The sequence below is a fragment of the Anopheles darlingi genome, chromosome 2 (genome assembly GCF_943734745.1).
Source record: "Anopheles darlingi chromosome 2, idAnoDarlMG_H_01, whole genome shotgun sequence".
In the NCBI taxonomy this organism is placed as follows: Eukaryota; Metazoa; Arthropoda; class Insecta; order Diptera; family Culicidae; genus Anopheles; species Anopheles darlingi.
Window position 1 is genome coordinate 21,374,778 of NC_064874.1, and position 21,128 is coordinate 21,395,905.

At 51.2% G+C, this 21,128-nt stretch overlaps 1 protein-coding gene across 11 annotated transcripts in view; it reads left to right on the plus strand.

Annotated features, from left to right (window-relative positions):
- LOC125959064 (trithorax group protein osa) overlaps positions 1 to 21,128 on the plus strand; it is a 124,306-nt gene that overhangs the window by 15,053 nt on the left and 88,125 nt on the right. For 9 of the 11 annotated variants that reach the window (XM_049691805.1, XM_049691808.1, XM_049691810.1 and 6 more), the window contains exon 2: positions 737 to 3,697. In XM_049691805.1, the coding sequence (XP_049547762.1) occupies positions 2,231 to 3,697 (1,467 nt within the window). In that variant the 5' untranslated portion in view covers positions 737 to 2,230. The remainder of the gene's footprint in view (positions 1 to 736; positions 3,698 to 21,128) is intronic. The other 2 variants (XM_049691806.1, XM_049691807.1) reach the window with 1 other exon arrangement.

Genomic DNA, 21,128 nt, shown 5'->3' on the forward strand with positions numbered 1-21,128 from the left:
TCCTTCTTTACCACAAAGACGACGACGACGACGACGTGAGTGCTGCTTCGCATTGTGCTGTGCGGCATTCGGCGAGGCCCGGGATGGCCTGCCGGCCGGCCGGCTTGCGGCACGAATCAATTTTTCAAACGAGCCGTAATCTCCTCTGCCACCTTTACAGCCGGCGAGTTTTTTCTGCTGTTTGCTCGCTTCCTTCTTTCGGTTCCTCTTCTCTGGTTGGCTTCGCCGGTGCCAGCGGACACAAGAGGTTGCTTTATGCTGCTGACTTGAGCGCAGTGGTCGGGACTGACTCGGTACTACTACCGGCACCTTTATCACCAGCGTTTACCTCAATTGCTAAAGAAGACGACAATCAGTCAGGGGGGGGGCACACTAGCAACCATCACCAGCGCACCACCATGATGCTGATGAGTGTGTGCGATGGCGAGGACTATGTTGAGGAGAGATACCCGCGAAAAGGCCCATTAATTTGCAATTTGCGAACTCATTTCGATGGCGGTGGTGTGTCTCGTTGTGGAGACTTTCTGAAATCGTTTTTGTTTCGTTACCAACGCCACGGACCATCCCTTTTAACGGGCTTCGTTTGTTTGGCTTTCATTTGCATCGGTTTCAGTGTTTTAATGATTTGGTTTTTGGCTTATCTACGATATAATGTCGTATTCTTATTTAAATAAAAAAAAACCCCTTATCTTCAGTAGGCAAATCAATCTAATTACTGTTTTTTCTTCTTTTTTAGGATCTCCCCGGGATACACACACGTGCATCTGTACATAATACAACCATCACCATTATGCAATCTTACGGACGGACAATCTGTGCACGCGGCACGCCCACGAGCTGGGATCCAAGTGAATGCTAAGAAGAGCAAACAGAAGGACACTGTTTGATCACCAAGAACAACGGACTGTTGCGTATGTGATGCATCAAGTGAAACAACAGGCAGGCCGCACACAGCAGGCTATCCAATCCACCAGATGAAGTGCTAATTGAATGAAAAGAAAAAACCGGTGGATAAATGGCATAATGCATCATACGATGAATATGGGGTTGCCGGTTCTTTACGAATGTTTTTTTTTTTTTAATTTTTTATTGCATTCGAGCGCAGCCGGGTGAGACTTTGGCCCACAAGTGACAGCTGTCCGTCGTGTCTGACGCGTGCCACAAACCCACATTAACCGATTTGCGTTGTGAGGACCGTTGAAACCACCATCCCGTACTCGTACTGCATTTTGAAGATCAGTGTGCGTGCGTGCGTGCGTGCGTGTTTGTATGTGTGCGTGGATAGTGCAGCAGTCGCATCTAGGAGTCATCGCATCGCATCGCAGCAGCACCGCTTCTTCAATTTGTCTCATGTTTTACTTTGTGTGTTATTGCAGGGCAGAAATTGAATTCGTCATTCGTAAATGTGTTACTCGATCGTACGGTTCGCGTTTAATTGTGAAGGTGTAAGTTGTTCCGTGTGCGCCGCGTGTGCTCTCGCAGGGTGTGTATGTGCATCTATTTAGGTTTTTTTGTGTCCGTGCGTCCGTGCGTCCTTACGTGCGTTCGTGCGTGCGTGAGTTCTTGTGAGAAATTAAGCGTCATGTGAAAAGCACGCCGCAATGAAGGGGAGCCATGTGAGATGAAGCAGTAAGGAAAGGGAAGAGTAGAGCGACGCGTCGTCAATTGTAGCATTGTGAAGGCCTGCCATGCACCGGGCACAGCAGGCGGGTTTATGTTTTGTCATGTGAACATCTAAATGCGCCCGAAAAGCAAGCTTTGAGTGTAGCAGAAGCGAGAAAAAATCTCAGAGTGTATCCAGGTGCTCTGCGTAATCGTGTGCCGCAGGAAATCCTTTTTGAGCGTGTTAAAAACCGAGAAGTGTATTCGTTTCGTAAAATCGTGTCGTGTGAGTGTCGTGTCAAACTGTGCATAATGCCGATATCGATACGTTTGCGATGTCCGGCTTGTAGTAGAGCAGCAGGGGCAACAGCAGCAGTTGCCAAACAGCAGAAGCAGCAGCAGCAGCAGCAGTTCCGACAACAGCAGAAGAGTTAAGAGTGGGACACAAACACACTCGACGACTCCTCCAACAAGTATAGAGAAGCAGCTAAAGCTTAGAAGGCGGCTCCTCTCAAAAGTTCGCTTTCGCGCGGGAGCGAAAGAGAAACTGAAAAAGCCGAGGGAAGAAGTCTAGGATATTCCCTCTAACCGCGTCAACAGTCCACGCCACCTTTCTCCACGCGGTACAATGGGTGACCAGAAGAGTCAGAAGAATGGCTCAGGAGCAGCGGCTGGCAATAATAATGGAGGGGCAGGAGCTGCTGCGGCGTCGGCAGCTAACACTGGTACCAACACCACGACAACGGCGGCAGCTTCGGCACCAGTGACAACGCCACAACAACAGCAACAGCAACAACAACAACAGCAGCAGCAGCAGCAGCATCATCATCAACCGCATCATCCTCAGCATCATTTGCACCACCCTCACCATCTACACCAGCCGCCGACACATCCGCATCCGCATCCACACCACTTACCACCGCACCATCCGCACCACCCGCATCCGCATCATCCACCACACCCGGGAGGACCTCCGCCAGGTCCGCCGGGAGCGGAACAGCACGGCGGCGGTCACCACGGGCACCCTCCGCCCCCGCCCGGTGCTGGGATGCATCATTCACCGTACGACCATCACCATCCGGTTCCGGTATCGGGTCCCGGCGATCAGGGTGGCAATGGTAGCGGTAGCGGGAAGGACGAAGGAGGTCCGGCAGCGCAGCATGGCCATCCACCACCACCTCCCATGGGCCATCACCAGGCGCAGCAACAGCAGCAGCCACCGCCGCCGCACCATCAGCAACACCATGGTTACGGACAGCCGCCGCCACCTCCGATGCAGCAGCATCAACAACAGTACGCACCGCGGGCGTACCATCATCATCCCCATCATCCGCACCATCCGCACCACGATCCGAATGGCCAACCGATCGGTGGTGCACCCGGTGATCCATACGCCCACTATCACCACCGCATGGGACCGGCAGCGGCGGCGGCCGCAGCTGCAGCCGCCGCAGCCGCTGCAGCCGCGGGTAGTGGCGGTGCGCCACCGGGCAGTGGCAGTGGTACGCCGCCCCCTCCAGGTCCGGTGCCACCGGGTAGCGGTGGTAAACCGGCAGCTGCGGCGGCCGCTGCCGCTGCAGCTGCTGCAGCAGCAGCCGGCGGAGGCAGTCCGATGCACGGCCGGCACCATCAACGGTACATGACACAGCCTGGCAGCGGTGCAACAGCCGCCCCTCCCGGTGGCCATGGTGGAAGTGGTCCGCCAGGTCAACCTCCCGCTGCCAATGCACCGGCCGGCGGTGGGCCAACGCCAACGCTTAATTCGCTACTGCAATCCCATCCGCCGCCCCCGACACATCCGGGCGCCGGACCACCGCCGCATCATCGATATCATCCGCCCGGTGGTTACGATCCTTCGGCGGCACCGGGTCAACCACCATCGCAGGGTGGACCCCCGGGGCCACCTGGTCAACCACCACCACCGGGCACGGCCGGAGGACCTCCTCAGGGACCGCCCGGGCAACCACCACTGCCCGGGATGTCACCGTACCACGGAGGTCATCAGCAGCCGCCGCCGCAGCAGCAGCAACAGGGTTGGGCACCACCACCACGCCCCTACAGTCCACATTCTCAACCCTATCGACCACCGCCACCGGTAAGTAAACAAAAAATAATTTCACATTCTAATGTCCGTCCGGAGTCGAATTGCGTTTTATCTTTTTTTTTGTTCGACGCATCCTGCGGTAAAAGCTTCGTGACGGAACTGACATCCTTATTTGTTGCATGATTTTTTTGCATTTTGAGCCGAATAACTGTCCCATTTGATCCATAAGGAGCTCCAAAATATGCCAAAAATTGTGCATAATTATTTGTTATTTTAAAATAGAACAGTCTGAACTGCAACTTTCAGAACTCTCTGGTACTTGGTACTCGTAGTACCCTAGTTTCGTTATTAACCGAAATTCGGACTTTCTCCCGTACTAAATACCAATACCTTTCGTGCTCTACCGTCAACGGAGGAAAAAATAGGATTCAGAAGAGTTTGAAATAGCCACTAAAAATAGCCAATGGCGTCCACTGTCGGCTGGGGACCGTTTTAGACCATCCCTTCTACTCTCGTCTCTTGGCTCGTCATGGTGTTCCTAGTTACGAGGGACCTTTCCTGGAAAGGACAGACGGTGGCGTGTTTTTTTTTGTTTTCGCACAATTCACCCCATCATCGATCTGGTTTTTCGTGCGAATGGACCTATTTTGACAGTATATTTTCTGCGTGACAGTTGATAGCCGGATGGCATTGAAATGAATTTGGTATGCCATCGATCATCTCCACTGCCAGGAAAGTAGTGAAAGAAGGCTAGTCATGACTGAGTTCGTATGTCAATTTTACATAAGTTGTTTAGTTTATGCGAATGTCAAATAAATTAATGCATTCGCACAACATTCCTTCCTATTTATGCAATTACTGCAACACGAGGTATCTAACCAATTTCCTAGAAGTATCCAACGCACATTTTTTGTGCATTTAACAAAAAAACGTCTAACAGTTTTTGGAGGAACGTGTTATTATTGCGGGTGCTGCCTCCGGAATCTACGCTCTGATAAGCATGGGTTGGGTTTTATATTCGTCCACCGCGTATCCGCGCCAAACAGTTACCGCAGGTCAGTGACGAGCGTAAACCGGGATCTCGTTGGAGGTTTTAAGAACGAAGAGCAGTGGTGGTGGGTGGTGGGAGCAGTTTGCTTCTTCCGCTTCTTCTCCTCCACCCAATCATCCTGGTCGCTAAAAAAAAAAGGGAAAAGAATGAATGATGCCCAGCTGTGTGCTGCTGCGGTCATCAACCATCGTACCGTCGTCATCATCATCATCATCATCATCATCATCATCATCAACAACAAGAGTTATATCATTATTCTCTCGATACACATTACCCCACGCGCTTGGATTGCGGAAGATGTTCCCCGGCCGTCCTCTTACATCCATCCTCATGGTGCGCATCGAAAGCGGGGGGTGAGGGCGGTTTGTGTTGATACGACGATGGCAATGGCTACCGAACTGGTTAATCGGGCAGCGTGAAGCAGAAGCAGAAGGAGGGTGCGGTCACGGATTGCGGTGGGGTTTGTTTTGTTTTTAACTTTTTCCCATCCTTCTTCTCCTTGCCTTTGCACTCGACGACCAACCGACCAACCGACCGTCCGTCCGTCTGCCTTTGAATAATGCGCGCGCGATACCGGGCGTGCTGCCGCGGCGTCTATGAAACATGATTCGATTGAAACGACGACGACGTACGCCAACCGGTGGCCCCCCGATATCAGAGGCAAGCGCTGCTGTGTGAGAGGTGATTGCGAAGGGAAAGAGGAGGAGTTGAATAGAAAGGCGCGTAAAGTAAAAGGGTCATTGGCTCGTTGCTCGCGTGGGCCACGATCTACATCGTGTCGTGGGGTAGCTTCTGTGTGTCACTACCATCGGCGCATTGACATTGAAATTTGTGAACCCCAAGTGGCGTACAAGGGTGAGTTTTCATAAGCCTGATCTGCAATAAGCAATGAAAAAGAAAAGGAAAATCAAAATAAACAAACTACTTTATCGTGATTGCATCGCGAATTGCATTGCTTTGGGCGTCTCTGGTCTCAGAAAAGCGTTTGGAAGTAATTTTTCAACAACGATTAAAATGATGCCAAAATATGCACTATCTGCATAAAACTTATTCACGTCTTGACGTGCTACCTTAATTTCACTCCTCTCGGGTGCTACTACTTAGCTGCATTAGTCTCTAGGAACAATTTCTCGGACCCAGAGTAATTCCAATTCCCTTTTACTGCTGCTGCAATTGAGCTGCACATAGTTTCTGCTATACCGAATGATGATAACGATAAGGTTGGGGGTGTGAGAAAATCGATCCCTCGATGACAGTCGTGTGTGTGTGTGTGTGTGTGTGCCTGTGATATACACGAGTACCGCGCGTCAGTCAGGCGGTGTCCTGCGGTGTATCCCCGTCCCCGGGAAGCTTGATAAACCGCGCGAGATACTACTCCTCTCGTTCTGGTGCCCGGTGGTAGATCGCTAGCTGAAGAGTGCGTTTATGCTACAATGCGTTCGCTCTTTCGCTCTCTCTCTCTCTATCTCCCTTTTGCACACACGCTTCTGCATCAAGGAACTGCGGCCACGCGGGTCCTGTGCGTTGCCTAATCAACGCACAACGATGCGACCACAAAACAGAACGTCGTCGTGGTCGTGAAGGTATTTGAATTTAAACTTTTCCACAAAATGTTAATGAGAAATTCCTAACTTTTGTTTTTAAGAGCCAACCAGCCAGCCCTAGTTGAACTGCAACTGCTGTTAGTGTTGTGATGGGATTTTTTTTTTAATTACCCTTTTTCCCCGTCCCAGTTTAAGGAGGACTCCATTGCTTAAGGTAACATCCAGTCGTTAGTTTCGTGGAGGCGCGATAAACCCGAAAGTCCGATGCGTTCTCGCGTGCGCCACACACACAAACACACACATTATGCACATGAGGAGGGCGTCGGATCGATCGATTTTGTGCCGTTGTATGACTTTCGCTTCCGTCGCCTTCTTCCGGCACACGGAGTGGCCGAGAGTAGTGTGTATTGTACGCGTATGTTTTCGGGGGTGGGGATCTGCGGAAGTGGCGTTAGGTGCGCAGTGCAACAGCAGCAGCAGCAGCACCACAGAGAGATGATGCGAGCGTTGTTCTTGTGCCACCACGAGCCGCACCATCATCGCACAGCTCGCCGGCAAGAGAGAGAGAGAGAGAGAGAACGCAAGAACGCGACGACGAGAAGCACAACGTCCTTCTGATGAGTGGTGGTGGTGGGTGGACGAGTGGGTGGTGCGTACACCCCGAAAAGGTGCGTTGTCCACAGCGCGATAGGTGGCAACGATGGCGGCGGCGGCGGCGGCGACTGGGGCGCGCTCACCAAATGCATTCGCTTTAGCTCTTCGTCGGTGGCTTGCAATCAGGCAAAGGGCACGGGTCTCGGTGTGGTAATCATGTGCCCAGTGACCACCACACCGATACACACCGGTCTCGCTCGCGCACCCACCCTCTACCTCTACCTCCGATTCCCGTTGCAATTTCTTCGAAAATTTCTCCACAGCACCAGCAGCACCCAGAACGAACGTGCGTGTGTTGTGTGTGTGTGGGTGGGCTGGCCATAAGCATTGGAGGTATGGAGGAGAGATGGGGTGTTGCCTTAGGCTTTTCCGATCCACCCGTTATAATAATATTGTTGTCCATTTCGGCTTGCACCGACAGCGACGCCGACGACGACGACAACGACGACGACGACGACGATGACGACGGCAACGGCAACGAGCCATGACGATGCAGGCGAGAGATGTGTGTGGGGACTTTCGGAAGCTGAAATCCTACGGTGATTGTTCAGTTTTCCGCCGACAGTGAAGCTTGCAAGAAGCGCGCGACTCGCTGCAACCCACTCGTGTCTCTGTGTGCGTGTGTGTGTGTGTGTGTGTGTCTGTTCGCTGCCATTTGCCTGCTACACCTTAGGGCGCACGGCATATCATCCCTCGCTGCAGTTTTTTTTTTTCGTGTGCATACTCTGGTTGCTGTGGTGTACACGTTCAAGAACCAAGCCAGAGAGAGCGAGAGAGAGCGAGAGAGGGAGAGGGAGAGAGACAAGGTCGATCAAGAGCAAGAGTAGCTCAAGAAGCTCTTTCGTCTTGCATAAAAGGGAAATCCGGAAAGCGTCTGCCGAAAAGGAATTGACGGACGCGCAAGTGTTTACACCTCTTCGCAACAAAGTCATTGAGCAGCAAGTCTACAGTAGTGCCAAAGTGTAGTAGGACCTAAAAGGGGCTGAATTTTGAGCGCATTTCCTGCGCACCGAATATCCATTGCCAAACGTTATCGCGTGGTGTAGCAGCAGCAGCAGCAGTTTGTAAAGTGAAAAACTTGTTACTTGTTGCCGTTGGAGCGGTGGAGTGCTGGTTCTCGGACGTTCCGTTGCATAACTGTGTACCCGGTGGAGAAGCTGCTCCTGTTGTGTCCTGCCCATCCTTACCACTCTCTTGCGCACGCTGTTGTCACTAATCCCGGCGAGCTGGTGATGTATTGGCTAGAACCGTACCTCCTAAGCGCCTTCTTGTTGTTCCATCGATCGTAAATAAATTTGCGTCAAAAATGGTTGCTGCTGTTACTCTCGCGCCACCGGACGATGACGACGACGACGACGACGACGACGATGCATCCATGATGTGGTTGATGCTGTTGCTCTCTAGTCGTCGTTGTACGAAGTCCGGTGGCAGAGAGAACCGGCAACCCCTGGAACCGTCACTTATGCCCACCTTTTCGCTTTCTTTCTTCTCTTCCTTTTCGTTTCTCTGTTTTAGGTAAGTCTAAACCCTTCACCTGCCCGGTTGTGTGTGTGCGCAGAGGAAGAGAAAAAGAAGGCACTGCTTGTAGAGCCAGCAGCAGCAGTAGCTGGTTGTTTGATCCTTGCTTTCTCGTGGCTGGCTAATTTACCCATTTCCACTTTTGCATTTTAAAATTGCAATTGGCTAACGCCGCCGCTTCTGTGTGATGGTAAGATAGATAAGCACAAATGTTTGGTCGCTCCTCTGGTGCAGGGTTTACGGATCGCACCATCAACTCATACTTCTCCTGCCAGGTATGCTTCCCCTCGGAAGATGTGGGGGAAGGTCCTGAAATGTGTTGGTAACTATAGCACTCGCTGCTTTACCACGTATTCTGGGTTGTAATCGATGGAAGGAAACTCCGCATGCAATCGGCAACTTGCTGGTTGAAAATCCAATTATTATTTGAACATTTACCGCCGTCCGTCACACAGTGCAAGGATACGCCTCTGCAAGTGCAGCCAACGCGCGGATCGATAACAGTCGCCATCTTAAGTTTGCTTGCTCAAAGCCTACCCAGTAAGGAGAGTGCAGGCCCCCGGTTCAAAGATATTAACCTCAGGGCATTCGCCAGGACTTGCACGCTCTCTCTTTCTCTCTTTCTCTCTCTCCCACTCACTCACCGTACTCATTGGCGGCAGTATGCATGGTTGCTTGGGCAAGGATCCACTTCCTCCTTACGAAACTCAAGTGCCCGGATAGCTTTTGCAATCGATATCGAGCTGGGCGAATGACGTGAAGAGAGATGTCCGCCAAGAGAGAGAGAGAGAGAGAGAGAGAGAGAGGATCCAGGAGCCTATGCTTGCTAGCAGATGCATTATGCACATATTACCATTACCACCACCTACAAACCATCCTCTACCCCCCCTCCGGGCAGTGGTTCTTCCTATTCATGCCCAGTAGCCAAAGAGATGAAATACAATACCATTAGGCGCGACTGACAGAGCGAGTCCGCAGGATGGAGTGAATGGGATGAGCGTATCCCGTATTTAATCCTGTTGTTGTCACTGCTACTCTTGCACTGCGTCCGTTCGTGTCAGTGTCCTTGTTGCTCCACCAAACCGCGTGGACATGTATGTCGCCGAAGAGGAGGAGGAGAGGAGTTGAAGGAGAATGAAAAGGAAGCGGAGCATGGGATGGGATGGAATATCAATCAAAAGTTAATTAGCAAAATTAATTGTGAACGAGCAAAGGGCGGGATGGAAACGGTTCCATTTTCTGTGCGATTCTCGTTGGCCTTCCTTCCTTCGTCCCCCGTTAATGATGCTGTATACGTTCACGTTGATAATGCACTGAACCGGAGTTGCTGGGGAGTGCTGTCAGTTGTTTCGTTTGGTGGAAATCCATTCCTTCTGGAGGAATTTCCTTTCGTTGCTTTACTGATTTCAAGTGTTGCAAGCTTGCAAAGATAACATTTGCTATTTAACTAAGATATTTAAAAAATAATGGTAGAAAGAAAAGGATATGTTTTAAGAATTGCCCTATATGATATGAATTCGCACGCTTTTGAAACAAAAGATTTGAAAATTGATATTATAAATTTATTATCATGATAAGTTACTAAAGATTCAAAATATCGTATTGGTTTCGAAATAACGTTCCACATTTACCGTTGTGGATTAGAACCCCAAAAAGAAGGAAGGTATGATATGCAAATGGATCGATTACAGAATAGATTGGACTCCTCGTAACACTTCTTTTGCAATGCCCAAACACAACCAGGCCTGAACAAAACTTTACCGAACTGAAACCAATAGAGAGCAAGCGTGAAAGAAGGAGGATAGTGTGAGCTTAAGATAGTCGCTTCCTCATCGACATGTAAAGTGAAATGTCCGTTGGCTGTAAGCTACTTTCTGGGAAATTCCTAAAGCCCACAGGGAATAGTACCTCCTCCCCATTACTTTCTGAATTGCCTACCATGGTTCTGTTGGCCGCACGAACGTTCCTTGGCAAGTTCGAGCAAACTGAAGTAATCAAACACACCCTCGTTAGTAGTTCAACATGAGTTTCCACTGCACACCGAGCAGCATATATTGGAGCTTAAGCGATTAGGGGACAATGTAATCGATGTAAAATCGAGTGGCGAGGGAAAGCTCCATCGTTCGAGGGGAGGACGTCCTCCAGACGAACGAAGTAATCAATCGGTAGAGAGAGGCATTTACTCGATACATTCACTTCTCGGGCTGCTCCATTGCAAGTAAACAGCGATTAGCCAGGAAGGGGAGGCCGGGGACCTCAGCGAATACACCTTTCCCTGACCTGCACAATAGGCTATCGGCCAACGCATTATACCAACGGCGACGCGGTCGCAGTGAGCAAAGACGTTTCCCGGCAGGAATCCGGGAGCGCGCGAAACAATTTCTCACCTCTTCCACGTCACCTCATCCCCCTGCCATTTGTGTGGTATCCGTGTGTAGGTGCACGAAGCGGCTCGCGGGGATTTGATGATGGGTATATTGGGCGCCAAGGCGTGAGGTACGTGTTGGCGCAAACGTATTATGCAATGCGAGAGAGAGAGATAGAGAGAGAACCAAGCATTGTGCATTTAGAACCTTCGGAGTTGTTGGTAACCAGCGGCAGATGGTAGCAGCAGCTCTCGGTCTGGAGCACTAACTTCCCATTAAGGTAATGGATTGCAGTGCGCGTGTTTCGCGAATGCGCGAATAATGCAAACGCTGTGCACCGTTTCGAAGGCAATGGTGTGATGTATCTCCGGTTGTTCGATCCATCGATAAATTATAGGGCGTTGATCTTTGGTACAGTTCTACTTGGTGGAACGCAGAACAACATGCTTGATCCAGAAGTAAATGTCACGTGTAAAGTGATTGCAGCGTTCATTTTTGACAGACAACCAACTCACGAATATTACCAACAATATTACGATTATTCATTCTCTGTACCTCTTTCTTACCTCTAAACCCTCTTGGTATCTTTCTGTGGGCCGGAAATAAGGCTTTCTATTCGGTTATGTTATTAACGATGGTACATAAATTGATCAACAAATCCTTTACAACGTGTCCAAAAACATTCCGTTCGAACCAGACCAGACCACCACTTATCCACCCGCTGAACGCAAGCAAGTCCACTGGCATACCAAAACAGCTTCCTTATTCCATCTCAACCAAGACTGCCAACCAACTGCCCTCTCCGCTATATTCTCATGTAACGACGGTTTTCGTCTGACGGCTCCGTTCGGTTTTAACAAGAATGTTAAGTCCGGTGATGCTTGCATAAGGATTGGTTCCCTTCCCCGGAATTGTGCATGCTGGCTGGGTGGTGGTGGTGGTTCGGGATGAGTGTCAGAACCACATTACATCCCCCCCCCCCCCCCCCCCCATACACACGCGCCAGTCCGTAAGAGGTGATTTGTGGTTGTCGAGCATCATCCTCGCTTCCCACGGGCCAGGGGGCTTCTACACTAAGCGGATAAGCAGCGGAAAATCGAGAACGTACCAACGAACGGAACGGATCGGATGGTCTGCTCGTGCTCGTCCTTTAACGGTCAACAGTACCGATGACGCCTATCGGGAGCAAACGCTGTCCTGTGCGGCTTCGTCGGTGCTCCGTCCGTATACACTTGAGATGCACATCGCTGCAGCTAACCAGCCCAATCAGTTTATAGTGCTTCTCGTCATACGCGCGCGGCGAGGAGGTATTCGTCAACGACGAGGCAACCCGTTTGTGAATGGGCTCTTGAGCTCTCTCGGTGCGCACAGTATGCAGTGTCGGTAGCGACGACGTGGGCGGAAGTATCATCAAACCGATGCCCACTTAGGTGCCGTTCGTTCGAGATGCTGAATATTAATGGAGGATGTAGTACAAATTTTGCTGGAAACGCACCCACGGTATTTTAAGCAAAACAGAAGCTCACTGTCACTGTTTTGCTTTTGTAACTGGAATGTGGTCGATATTCCAGTCGCGCTGCTGCTGCTGCCAGTGCTTTGGTTTGTGTGTTTGCATACGCGCAGACCATGCCCAGCATCCGTACCGTCCTTTGCTGATTTCCCAGAATATACGGAGCATTGGGTGTGGTGTTGGCTCATGGCTGGCTACCTCATGATGATGAACAACGCGGCAAAAGGTTTTCAGTCCGTTCGGCTTTCCCACTCCCTCCTTCAACAGAAGCGATATGCCCACGATAACCCGAAAAAGGAGAAGATTGGGAGTCGCGGTTGTGTGCTGCTTCCGCTGTCAGCGGTTCTCTCTACTCCCTCAAACTTCTTCTCTTCTTTCTTCTTTTTCTTTTCTCTCTCTCGCTCGCACCGCCTCCACTCGTTGATGCCATCGAAAGCGAAATGTTTTCGACCTACATCAACCAAAAGAGTCCACGTGGTTTCTTCCCGGTTTCAATGGTCCTCCTGCTCCTCCTCGCCCGGCGCCCGGTGCCCGGTGCTGAGGTTTCGGTCATTGGCCCAGAAAATTCCCCGAATTTTCCCTTCTTTCTCGTGTGTGTGTGTGTGTGTTTGTGCGGGCGTAGGTATGTACCACGGAATGTCTGTAGTCCGCGGATTATCTCCGCCTTTAAGCGGAGAAGCAGAGCAGAACATTTGCATGAAGTTGATACCTTTTGGAGAGAGTATTCTTGATAATTGGTTTAATGCAATGATTCTTAACGAAATTATTTAGCTACATGGCGGTCTCTCTCTCGAAGGGTATAAGGATGGATTAGACTACCTTGATTGAGTGTCTAAAATGTCTTCGACTGTCAAAATCGATATAGCGGCTGGAGTCTGGAGTCTTTCGAACTAAGCTTTGCCGCCTTTCGATACATTTTTTGCATCAAACGTTTACGTAGCGCTTGCGTGCCAACGACGATCCCGCCAAGCTCCATACGTGACATGACGCTCCATTGCTGTAGAAGACCGATGGCTTGATTTGTACGGTTTTGCTCAATCCATATGCAATAGGGTTCATCCTGTCTGTTGGGACCGTTTGCTCTGTATCCGGTGGCGATGACGAAAAGTGTTGCTTCTCTTCACGCCAACGTCGCAACTTCATTACGAACGCGAATGGTAAGGATGAAAAGGACGGTTTTCCATGGTTGCAGCATGAACACGGTGCTACCAAACACCGACACACTGGTTTGTCAATGCCGGTTGGACAGTTTGAGCCCGCGATGAGATGCCGTGCGATCTCTTCCGCACGGCATCTCATAACTTCCGGTGGCAGCGATGGGCAGCAGCATAAACCGGTCGCACCGGGAGGAGACCCGTTTTTATGTTATTTTCTGCAGTAAAACCTGCACGTAGCATTTACTGCGCCACTCTTCGTGGCTAGTCGGACGTCTGTTTGTCTCTTCTCTCGACGTGCCCCGGGGATATATGGTACAGCCAAGCCAGAAAAGCCGTCCTCTGGTGCTGTGCTGATGGCGCGTATCCTCTGGACTTCGCACCACCCCACCTCCCACAACCAAGGAGTGTTTGTGATTTGCGGAAATATGTGTGTTTCTGACTGATTGTCCACTTGATCATTGTCTCGACATATCCCGGGGGGGAGGCTCCTTTTCCGGCGGGCTCGGGGAAGCAGCTGCTGCATTCTGCTGCCCCGGGCGGGAGGGGGAAACCGTATTGATCGGTTATAAAGTGCCGAATGATTCGAAACGCCAGGAGGTGAAATATGTCACATGTAGGGGCGCACTTTTAGTACAATAATTGGAATTCTATCGTGGTACCGTTTTGTTGTTATCTTCGTTTTCGATAACCCATCACATTAGGCACGACGAAGCTAGGAAAAGGTGTCTTGTAAAGTGTCGAGAATGCCATTCCGCTGCTGGCTGCTCTTGGGCACCATTCTGCCATACCGCGGCGTGCATCTGCCTTGGTGTCGTGTATCGCTCGCATCGCTCTGCACTAGTCGACGGCGAGTGTGCTTTCGGAATGGAGTGGAGTCGCTCTTTTGTGTACTAGCAACGAGAAAGGCATCATAGAAAGGAGAACCAGTGGTTGTTTGGAACGCCATTGCTGTGCACCACGACAAGTTGTACTTTTACCACCCGCTTATACCATTGGCTCTGTACATTTCATGTCCAGAGTAACACTGCACGCAGTACCGCGCAGCAGATTGAATTACATTTCTCCGAGCATCTGTTGGTTGGGTTTGCAATGGGAAAAGGAGCAGCATACGTTGGGACACATGTGGTGTCCAGCTGTGTTTTCGCTAGGAGCCAAGCTGTTTCCAGCAAACACTTCGAGCAGCAATCGTCTCAGTATCTTCTCAATACAATGTATACTACAATGTCTGCTGCAGCCGTCGAAAGGCAACTGCTACAAAAACTCGGTAAATAAAAGAAAATGGTGTGACTCTATTCCCCAAGGGCGAAACACCAAGAAACCTGCCCAGCTGCATTCGACGAATGTCCACTTGATGATGATTTAATGAAAATGACAAATAGACACATAAGAGGTGTGGACCTCTCTCTCTCTCTCTCTCTCGCTAGACGACGGTTCATTAGCGCACTAGCGCCGGTCCGTAGATCAGAACTTTTCCATCCCATCCATCGGGTGTTCATTATAGCACGAGTCACAGCTCCTAAATCGCACGGGGCAACGACAACGTGTCTGTGTGTGTCTGTGTGTGTCATTGGCATGTCAGGAGACGTGTGTCTACGATTTAGAATTTGTCCCACAACTCAGCAGCACTCCTGTCCTCTGAGTTGAGGGAAGTTGCTTGACTCCGGGATCGGACAAAACACCATCAGCATCATCACCATCACCATCATCATCATCATCGTCATGGTGAGCAGCAGTTCTGAAGTCAAGTTTGACAGATCGGGAGCCAACTAGTGAGTGGGCGGCCGGGGGGTAGACAAGTTTTCGTGAGGTTCTTCTCTCTTCTCCGGCTACTATCCGAAACGCCCGCCCCGACGTACATTCTACCACCGCAAAATGTGTCATCCTCCCGGATTGGACGGAAAATTGGATGCTAAAGTTTTCGTTTGCCTTAGCCTCTCCTCCCAGCCGCCGCCGCCGCGACGATGATGACCGACCGACTAGCCCTAAACTGTGCCGGCGGAAGTCTCTCTCTCTCGAGCGCGCTGGACTTTCCATTTGATCGCTCGATGGCGCACCGCAGGACCATAGGGTGACGGTTGGATCGTCCCAATTCAGGAGCAGAAGCGCGCTTTTTGGTGGGCTTTTCAGGATCTTCTGTGACCCCACCCGAAACTCCAGGCAGAAGAATTAAGGAGGGAAGGGAGGGAATGGATTGTTGCTCTCCACTTCTTTGCTGGCCGGTTGCGACCGACTCTGTGGTGGGCTGTGGTGGTTCCTGCTGCTATCGCTCAGCGCCAGACCGCCCCGCAGGTTGTGAAATAGGTAATAGGTGGGTTCGAGTTGCCCGGAATCAACATTCGTGTTCCCCACACTATGACCAGCACCACCACACACCGCAATCGCACACCGAAATCAGAACGGAAACGGATGGTGGAAAACCTATTTCGTCGACCAAGGGATTCTTGGCTTGGGACCACCACCACCAAATCATTCCCCCCACCATTCGTTGTCATTCGCTTCCTTTGGTGTGCGGTATATGGTACGGTGGTGCTGCCAGATAGTGCTCACGACACCGCCGGTGGCGACGCTCGGTTGCTCGGTGCTCCTTCTTCTTGCCGATATGCTCGGTGAACGTCGCGGACTCGGTGGCTGCTATGTACCGACTCGTCGTCCTGGACTTGAGCTGGCCGGTTGGGCTGGCCCCAAACCGAGTCGGAGTCGAGAAAGTCCTTGGAATTTTGTTACTGACAACTGTACGTACCAGAGCCTTTTTTCGGTCCGTATCCGTAGGTGTAAGGTTGGAGGAGGACGAGAAATATGACGTACACCAAGGGAGGGGGGGAAACGAGAGTGTTGTGTGTGCTCTAGTGGACGGGATAATGCTTTGTACACACACACACAGAACAAAGAGAGATAGAGAGAGCGAAATGGCGAGAGAGAGAGAAACAGAGACCGAGAGTGCGAAAAGGACACACTGAGAGGAGGCGAGCATAAAATACTAACCCATCAGCAGCAAAGTTGGTAACGAAACGACGGAACACGGGGGCACCAGCAGCACCAGAGGATTCCAATACCGAGAATCCCACCCACCGGTGGCCCCAACTGGCAAGAGTAGCAGAGCAGCAGCACCAGGAGAGCGTCACACAAAACCACATCCAAAGGGGGACGAGGTGGTGGTGCCGATGGTGCCGTGCCGTGTGTTCACGTTAAATGTGCTGTGGTGTGGTGTGGTGTGTTGTGCTCCTGTGCTCTGGTGTTCCTCTCGGTGCTACTGCTGCTGTTGCTGCTGTTCTGTGAGCTTCACATTATTTCATCATGGCGCTGCTGGTTGGTGTGCCAAACCAGCAGAAGCACACCGGCCGGCCGGCCGGCTAGCTAGCAGCAGTCAGTAGCAGCACCGAGGGCACCGAGCAGCACACCGAGCGCCAACAGCAGCAGCATAGCGACCGCCGACTGAAGCACCAAGTGCCACCGGTCGGAGGACAAAACGTCCCGGAACACTGGGTACCGGCGAGCATCGCATGGTGGCCAAAATCCCTCCAGAACGTGTGCTGCGTAATCGATCGAGAGGGTCGGAAGTTCCAGCATATCCTTTCACTGTTCCGTTCGTTGTTGATATCCTTACAAAACCTGGTATAAAATTTGAAGAAAAAAAAAACTAATGTCATTTATCTCATTTTAGTAGCTTCAAAATTTCCTAAAGTTGTTCAATTGTTTTGGAAAATTTAAATTGACAATTTTATCGCAAATGTTTGTTATACTAATTTGTACACAACACTTCAAATTGAATCCCCGATCAATACTTTGAAATCGTTTTGCACGAGCAACGAATTTTGACCAAACGGGGCACTTGCAAACCCAGAGAGAGAGATCCTTAGAGCAAAACAGGATACCCAGTGTGTTTGGGGTGGGGTGGGTGCCGGATGAAAGAGCATCCTCGCTCCAATTGCTCCATGGAAAACCGAGGGAGAGACCGAGCGAGCGAGCGAGTGAGCGAATATTGTGCTGCTGCTGCTGCTGCTGCCGCCAGCACCGACGAGCCAAACGGATAACGATTTCGAGGGAACGGCACGTGGAACACCCTTCCACCACCCACTTCCAACATCCCTCACCAAACACCGGACTCACTCCCCACCCCCCCAGGTTCCTGGTCCTGTCAGAGCGACAGAAGGTTATAAATGGGCCCAGAAGTGGAAAGGGCGGGGAGGGATTGGATCGAGTGATAGAAGAAGAAGAGGCGGAGGGCAGGGAGGGAGGGGGCTTTTGGCGTTGTGTAGCTCCATCGACGACAACGTTGCGGAGACGCTGGGTCGTCGGACGCCGCTCAGGACGGAGGCGACGACGACGACGACGACGATGTGTCTGTTTTTCCAGCCAGGCGCACATTTTCCATTTCCACTTCCACGGTGGGAGATGGTGACGATGGTGGGTGGTGGTGGTGGTGGAAGGGACGACTGACGTCGCACCATGGAAGCGGCGCAATGTATGTGAGTGATGTCCTCCGGTTTTTGTGAACCACCCCTCCTTTTCCTCCTCTTCCTCCTCCTCCTCGGCGTTAGCGGGGAAATCTGATTCCTCCTGCCTGATCTCCGCTGGGTGTGCCCGCCGCCTTACAGCCCTTCATCCCCTCAGGTTCGGCTACTAAACTCTCCCGACCGACCGACCGACCGAGCGATGTCGATCGTTTCCAGTGAAATCCGAAATGACACAACGCAACGAGGAAAACCCAGCGAGCGAACGAACGACCAACCGAGGGGACAAGTGGAAATCCCATAACGCAGTAGAATGGATGGTTTTGTGCGGTGTTTACTTGCTTGGTGATGGAGAGAAGGATACGGAAGAGGAGGAAGGGGAGGAGGAGGAGAGAGGAGCAAGGATATAGAGGGGAGGAGAGTTCACGTGGCGACATCGACTCCCACAAGTCCCTCCAGTCAGCTCAGCCCCCCAGATACAATATCGTCCTGCAAAGAAGGTGGCTGGGGATGGGATCCATTAAATGGAGATACGCAGAGTGAGAGAGTGAGAAGCAACGAGCGCGCCTATTGGTGGTGATGCGCATGTGCAGCATTTCTCTCTTGCTGGTGTGCTCTGTGGCACACTTCCCTTCACCGACCGACCGACCGACCGACCGACCGGCCAGCAATCCGACTGTTTTCCAAGTCCAAGTCCTATTCTCAGCAATACACAGGACAACAGTATACGTAGGGGATGAGACGTAGCAGCGGCAAAGTCGAAGGAGCATCGACACATACCCACACACACAGGCACAGGCAGCAGTACCGGGTGTCTGAGGAATCGGTCGACAAAGAAACGATGGAAACGAACACCGGAGAGGGGGAGATGAAGAGAGTAGAGGTGTGGTACACGTGCCGTTTCGCTTTCCTTCGCTTTCCGAGATGCGAGCACACGGAATCCTCGAATCTCTCTCCTTCCACCATCCCTGCAATGCTTTCTGTTTTGCTGAATATCGTCCTTCCGCTGTAAGAAGAAGGTTCCTTTGCGATGGTTGGATTTGGTCCCCGGAAGAAGGGAGGGAGCTTCCTCCCGCGGGGGGGTATCACTGAACTTCTATGCCCCCGGCGCGCCCGACACACCATAGTATTCGTGGAGGTTCTGTACTGATGAAAGTACCCCAACTGTCCAACTGGTCTGCCTCTGCCCTGTTCCAACCAAGGTTCAAACCCTTTATCTGGTCGATTTCCATGGAATGAAAATTCAATTCTATTGCCTTAGCTATCCTACCATCGGTGTGTATGTCTATGTGTTTGAGACTTGGAGTAGGGAGTCGTGTCTGATCTTTGATGGAGCGCTTTCCGGTTCACTGGAAGCGCCAATTGCCATTTTTTTTTTTGCACCATTCGCGCCAGTGTGGAGGCAACGTTTATAGCAGTTGTTGCATTCCCAGTAGGAATAGAAGTCAATAGAAGCGCAAGTCAATAGTAGAGACTAACTGATCCATCGCCACCACCGGTACGGGGACCTGAAAAGTCTCAGAACTCACTCTAGTAATTGTGGATTTTCTCATTTTGTTGTTGCCCCTTTGAAACTGCTACGTCCGGGGCTTAGTCAATTGAGGAACATAGAGACAGCGAGGATGTCTAGAATAATAAAATCTGGACCGATAAAGAACAGAATTCACCTTCCCCATCCTTAACTGGTCCACCAGCGGCCCTCGTGCCCACGTATAGGACCTCAATCGAGACGAATGAGGGTCATTTATCAGGTGACTCCAGCGGTAGCAGCAGCAGCAGTAGCAGCAAGAGCAGTAACTCACGAAGAGACTGAGTTAAATTGCTGTTCGCATATCCTTGCCATCCCGTTCGCATAGGCCAGCAGCGGGTATACCCTCTACCACAGTATTCCAACACCGACAGGCAGGACGAGGTGTGGGGTTCATACAAACCCAAGCAGAGCACACCGGTGCCACGTACCTCCTACACACAGCTATAGCCCCTCAGGCCATAACGATCTTTTATGCTTCGGTCTCCACTGGGCAGGATTGTCGCGGTAATGAGGATGAGATAAGCTCCAGGATACTACTACCAGGGGAGGGGACGGGAGAAGAGAGAGAGAGAGAGAGAGAGAGAGAGAGAGAGAGAGAGAGTGTTGAGGAAAATCGATACTTTTCCATGCTGAGCGTTTCATCCAATCAGAATAGCGCGCGCGCTCCCCGTATACACTAGAGCGCTCTCTTATGCTTACTCTCTCACTCTCACTCTCTCTCTCTCTCTCTCTCTCACACTCTCTCTCTTCTTTTTTGTGTCTCTCCGTCGCACTCACGGCGACGAGCTTGGTTTGGACTCGTCGCGTACTGCACTGTAGTACGCGTGTCAGCCATTTTGTTGTTCTGTTCCGGGCTAAAGCTGGGCGGAGCTTTGCGGCTAAAATGTTGCCATTCCTGTGTACTAGCTGCTGACACTGGCTACTACCCCTATCGAGCGCTCCCATGCCAGGAATGCCTCGGGAAGTCAGACTACGGCGCTATAATAGGAGATTGCACAGTCAGCAGCGCACGAGTGACGCTCAGGCAAACGCTGACCGTACCGTATGCCAGTTGGCTCATGTGGGCGTGATTGGCGCAACGATTTAATAGTGTGTGTGTGTGTGTGTGTGTGGGTGTGTGTCATTGCCATCCTGCAGCACCGGCTTCACAATTGCGCCAGAGTCAGCGATTTAAACCGATGAAGAGAGAGAGAGCGAGAGAAAAGAAACTCTGACGGTGACGCAAATGGACGAACTGGGCATTTACCGACTCAGAGGGTGGTCCGGGAAGCTCTGAATCCGAGAGTGATGGCATTTTGTGTGTCCTGTTTCCACCACACACACACACACTTTCCTCCCAGACCACCAACAGTACTATATCCTTCTATTGTTCGTGAGGATTTGATTCGTGTGCCTTGAACTAAGGCTTCTACCAGACCGGAATTTGGTGCGATATGGATGCGGTGGAGACCGGATGGTCTTTCGCTCGCCCTCTCTGTATCGTTTCTACGCGCCAAGTGGTACTCTGGGTCGGAATATGCAGTATAGACCACTTATCTACTTACTCTGAACCACCAGATCACACATGCAGTGCCTTACTGTACGGGTCATGCTTTTGGATCAACGGTGTGCCACAAAGCGATCATACTAACCGGTCCGCAAATGCGTCCAATTATAGCTGGGTGTCGAAAATTGGAATGCCTTTTTTTTTTAGGGAAATC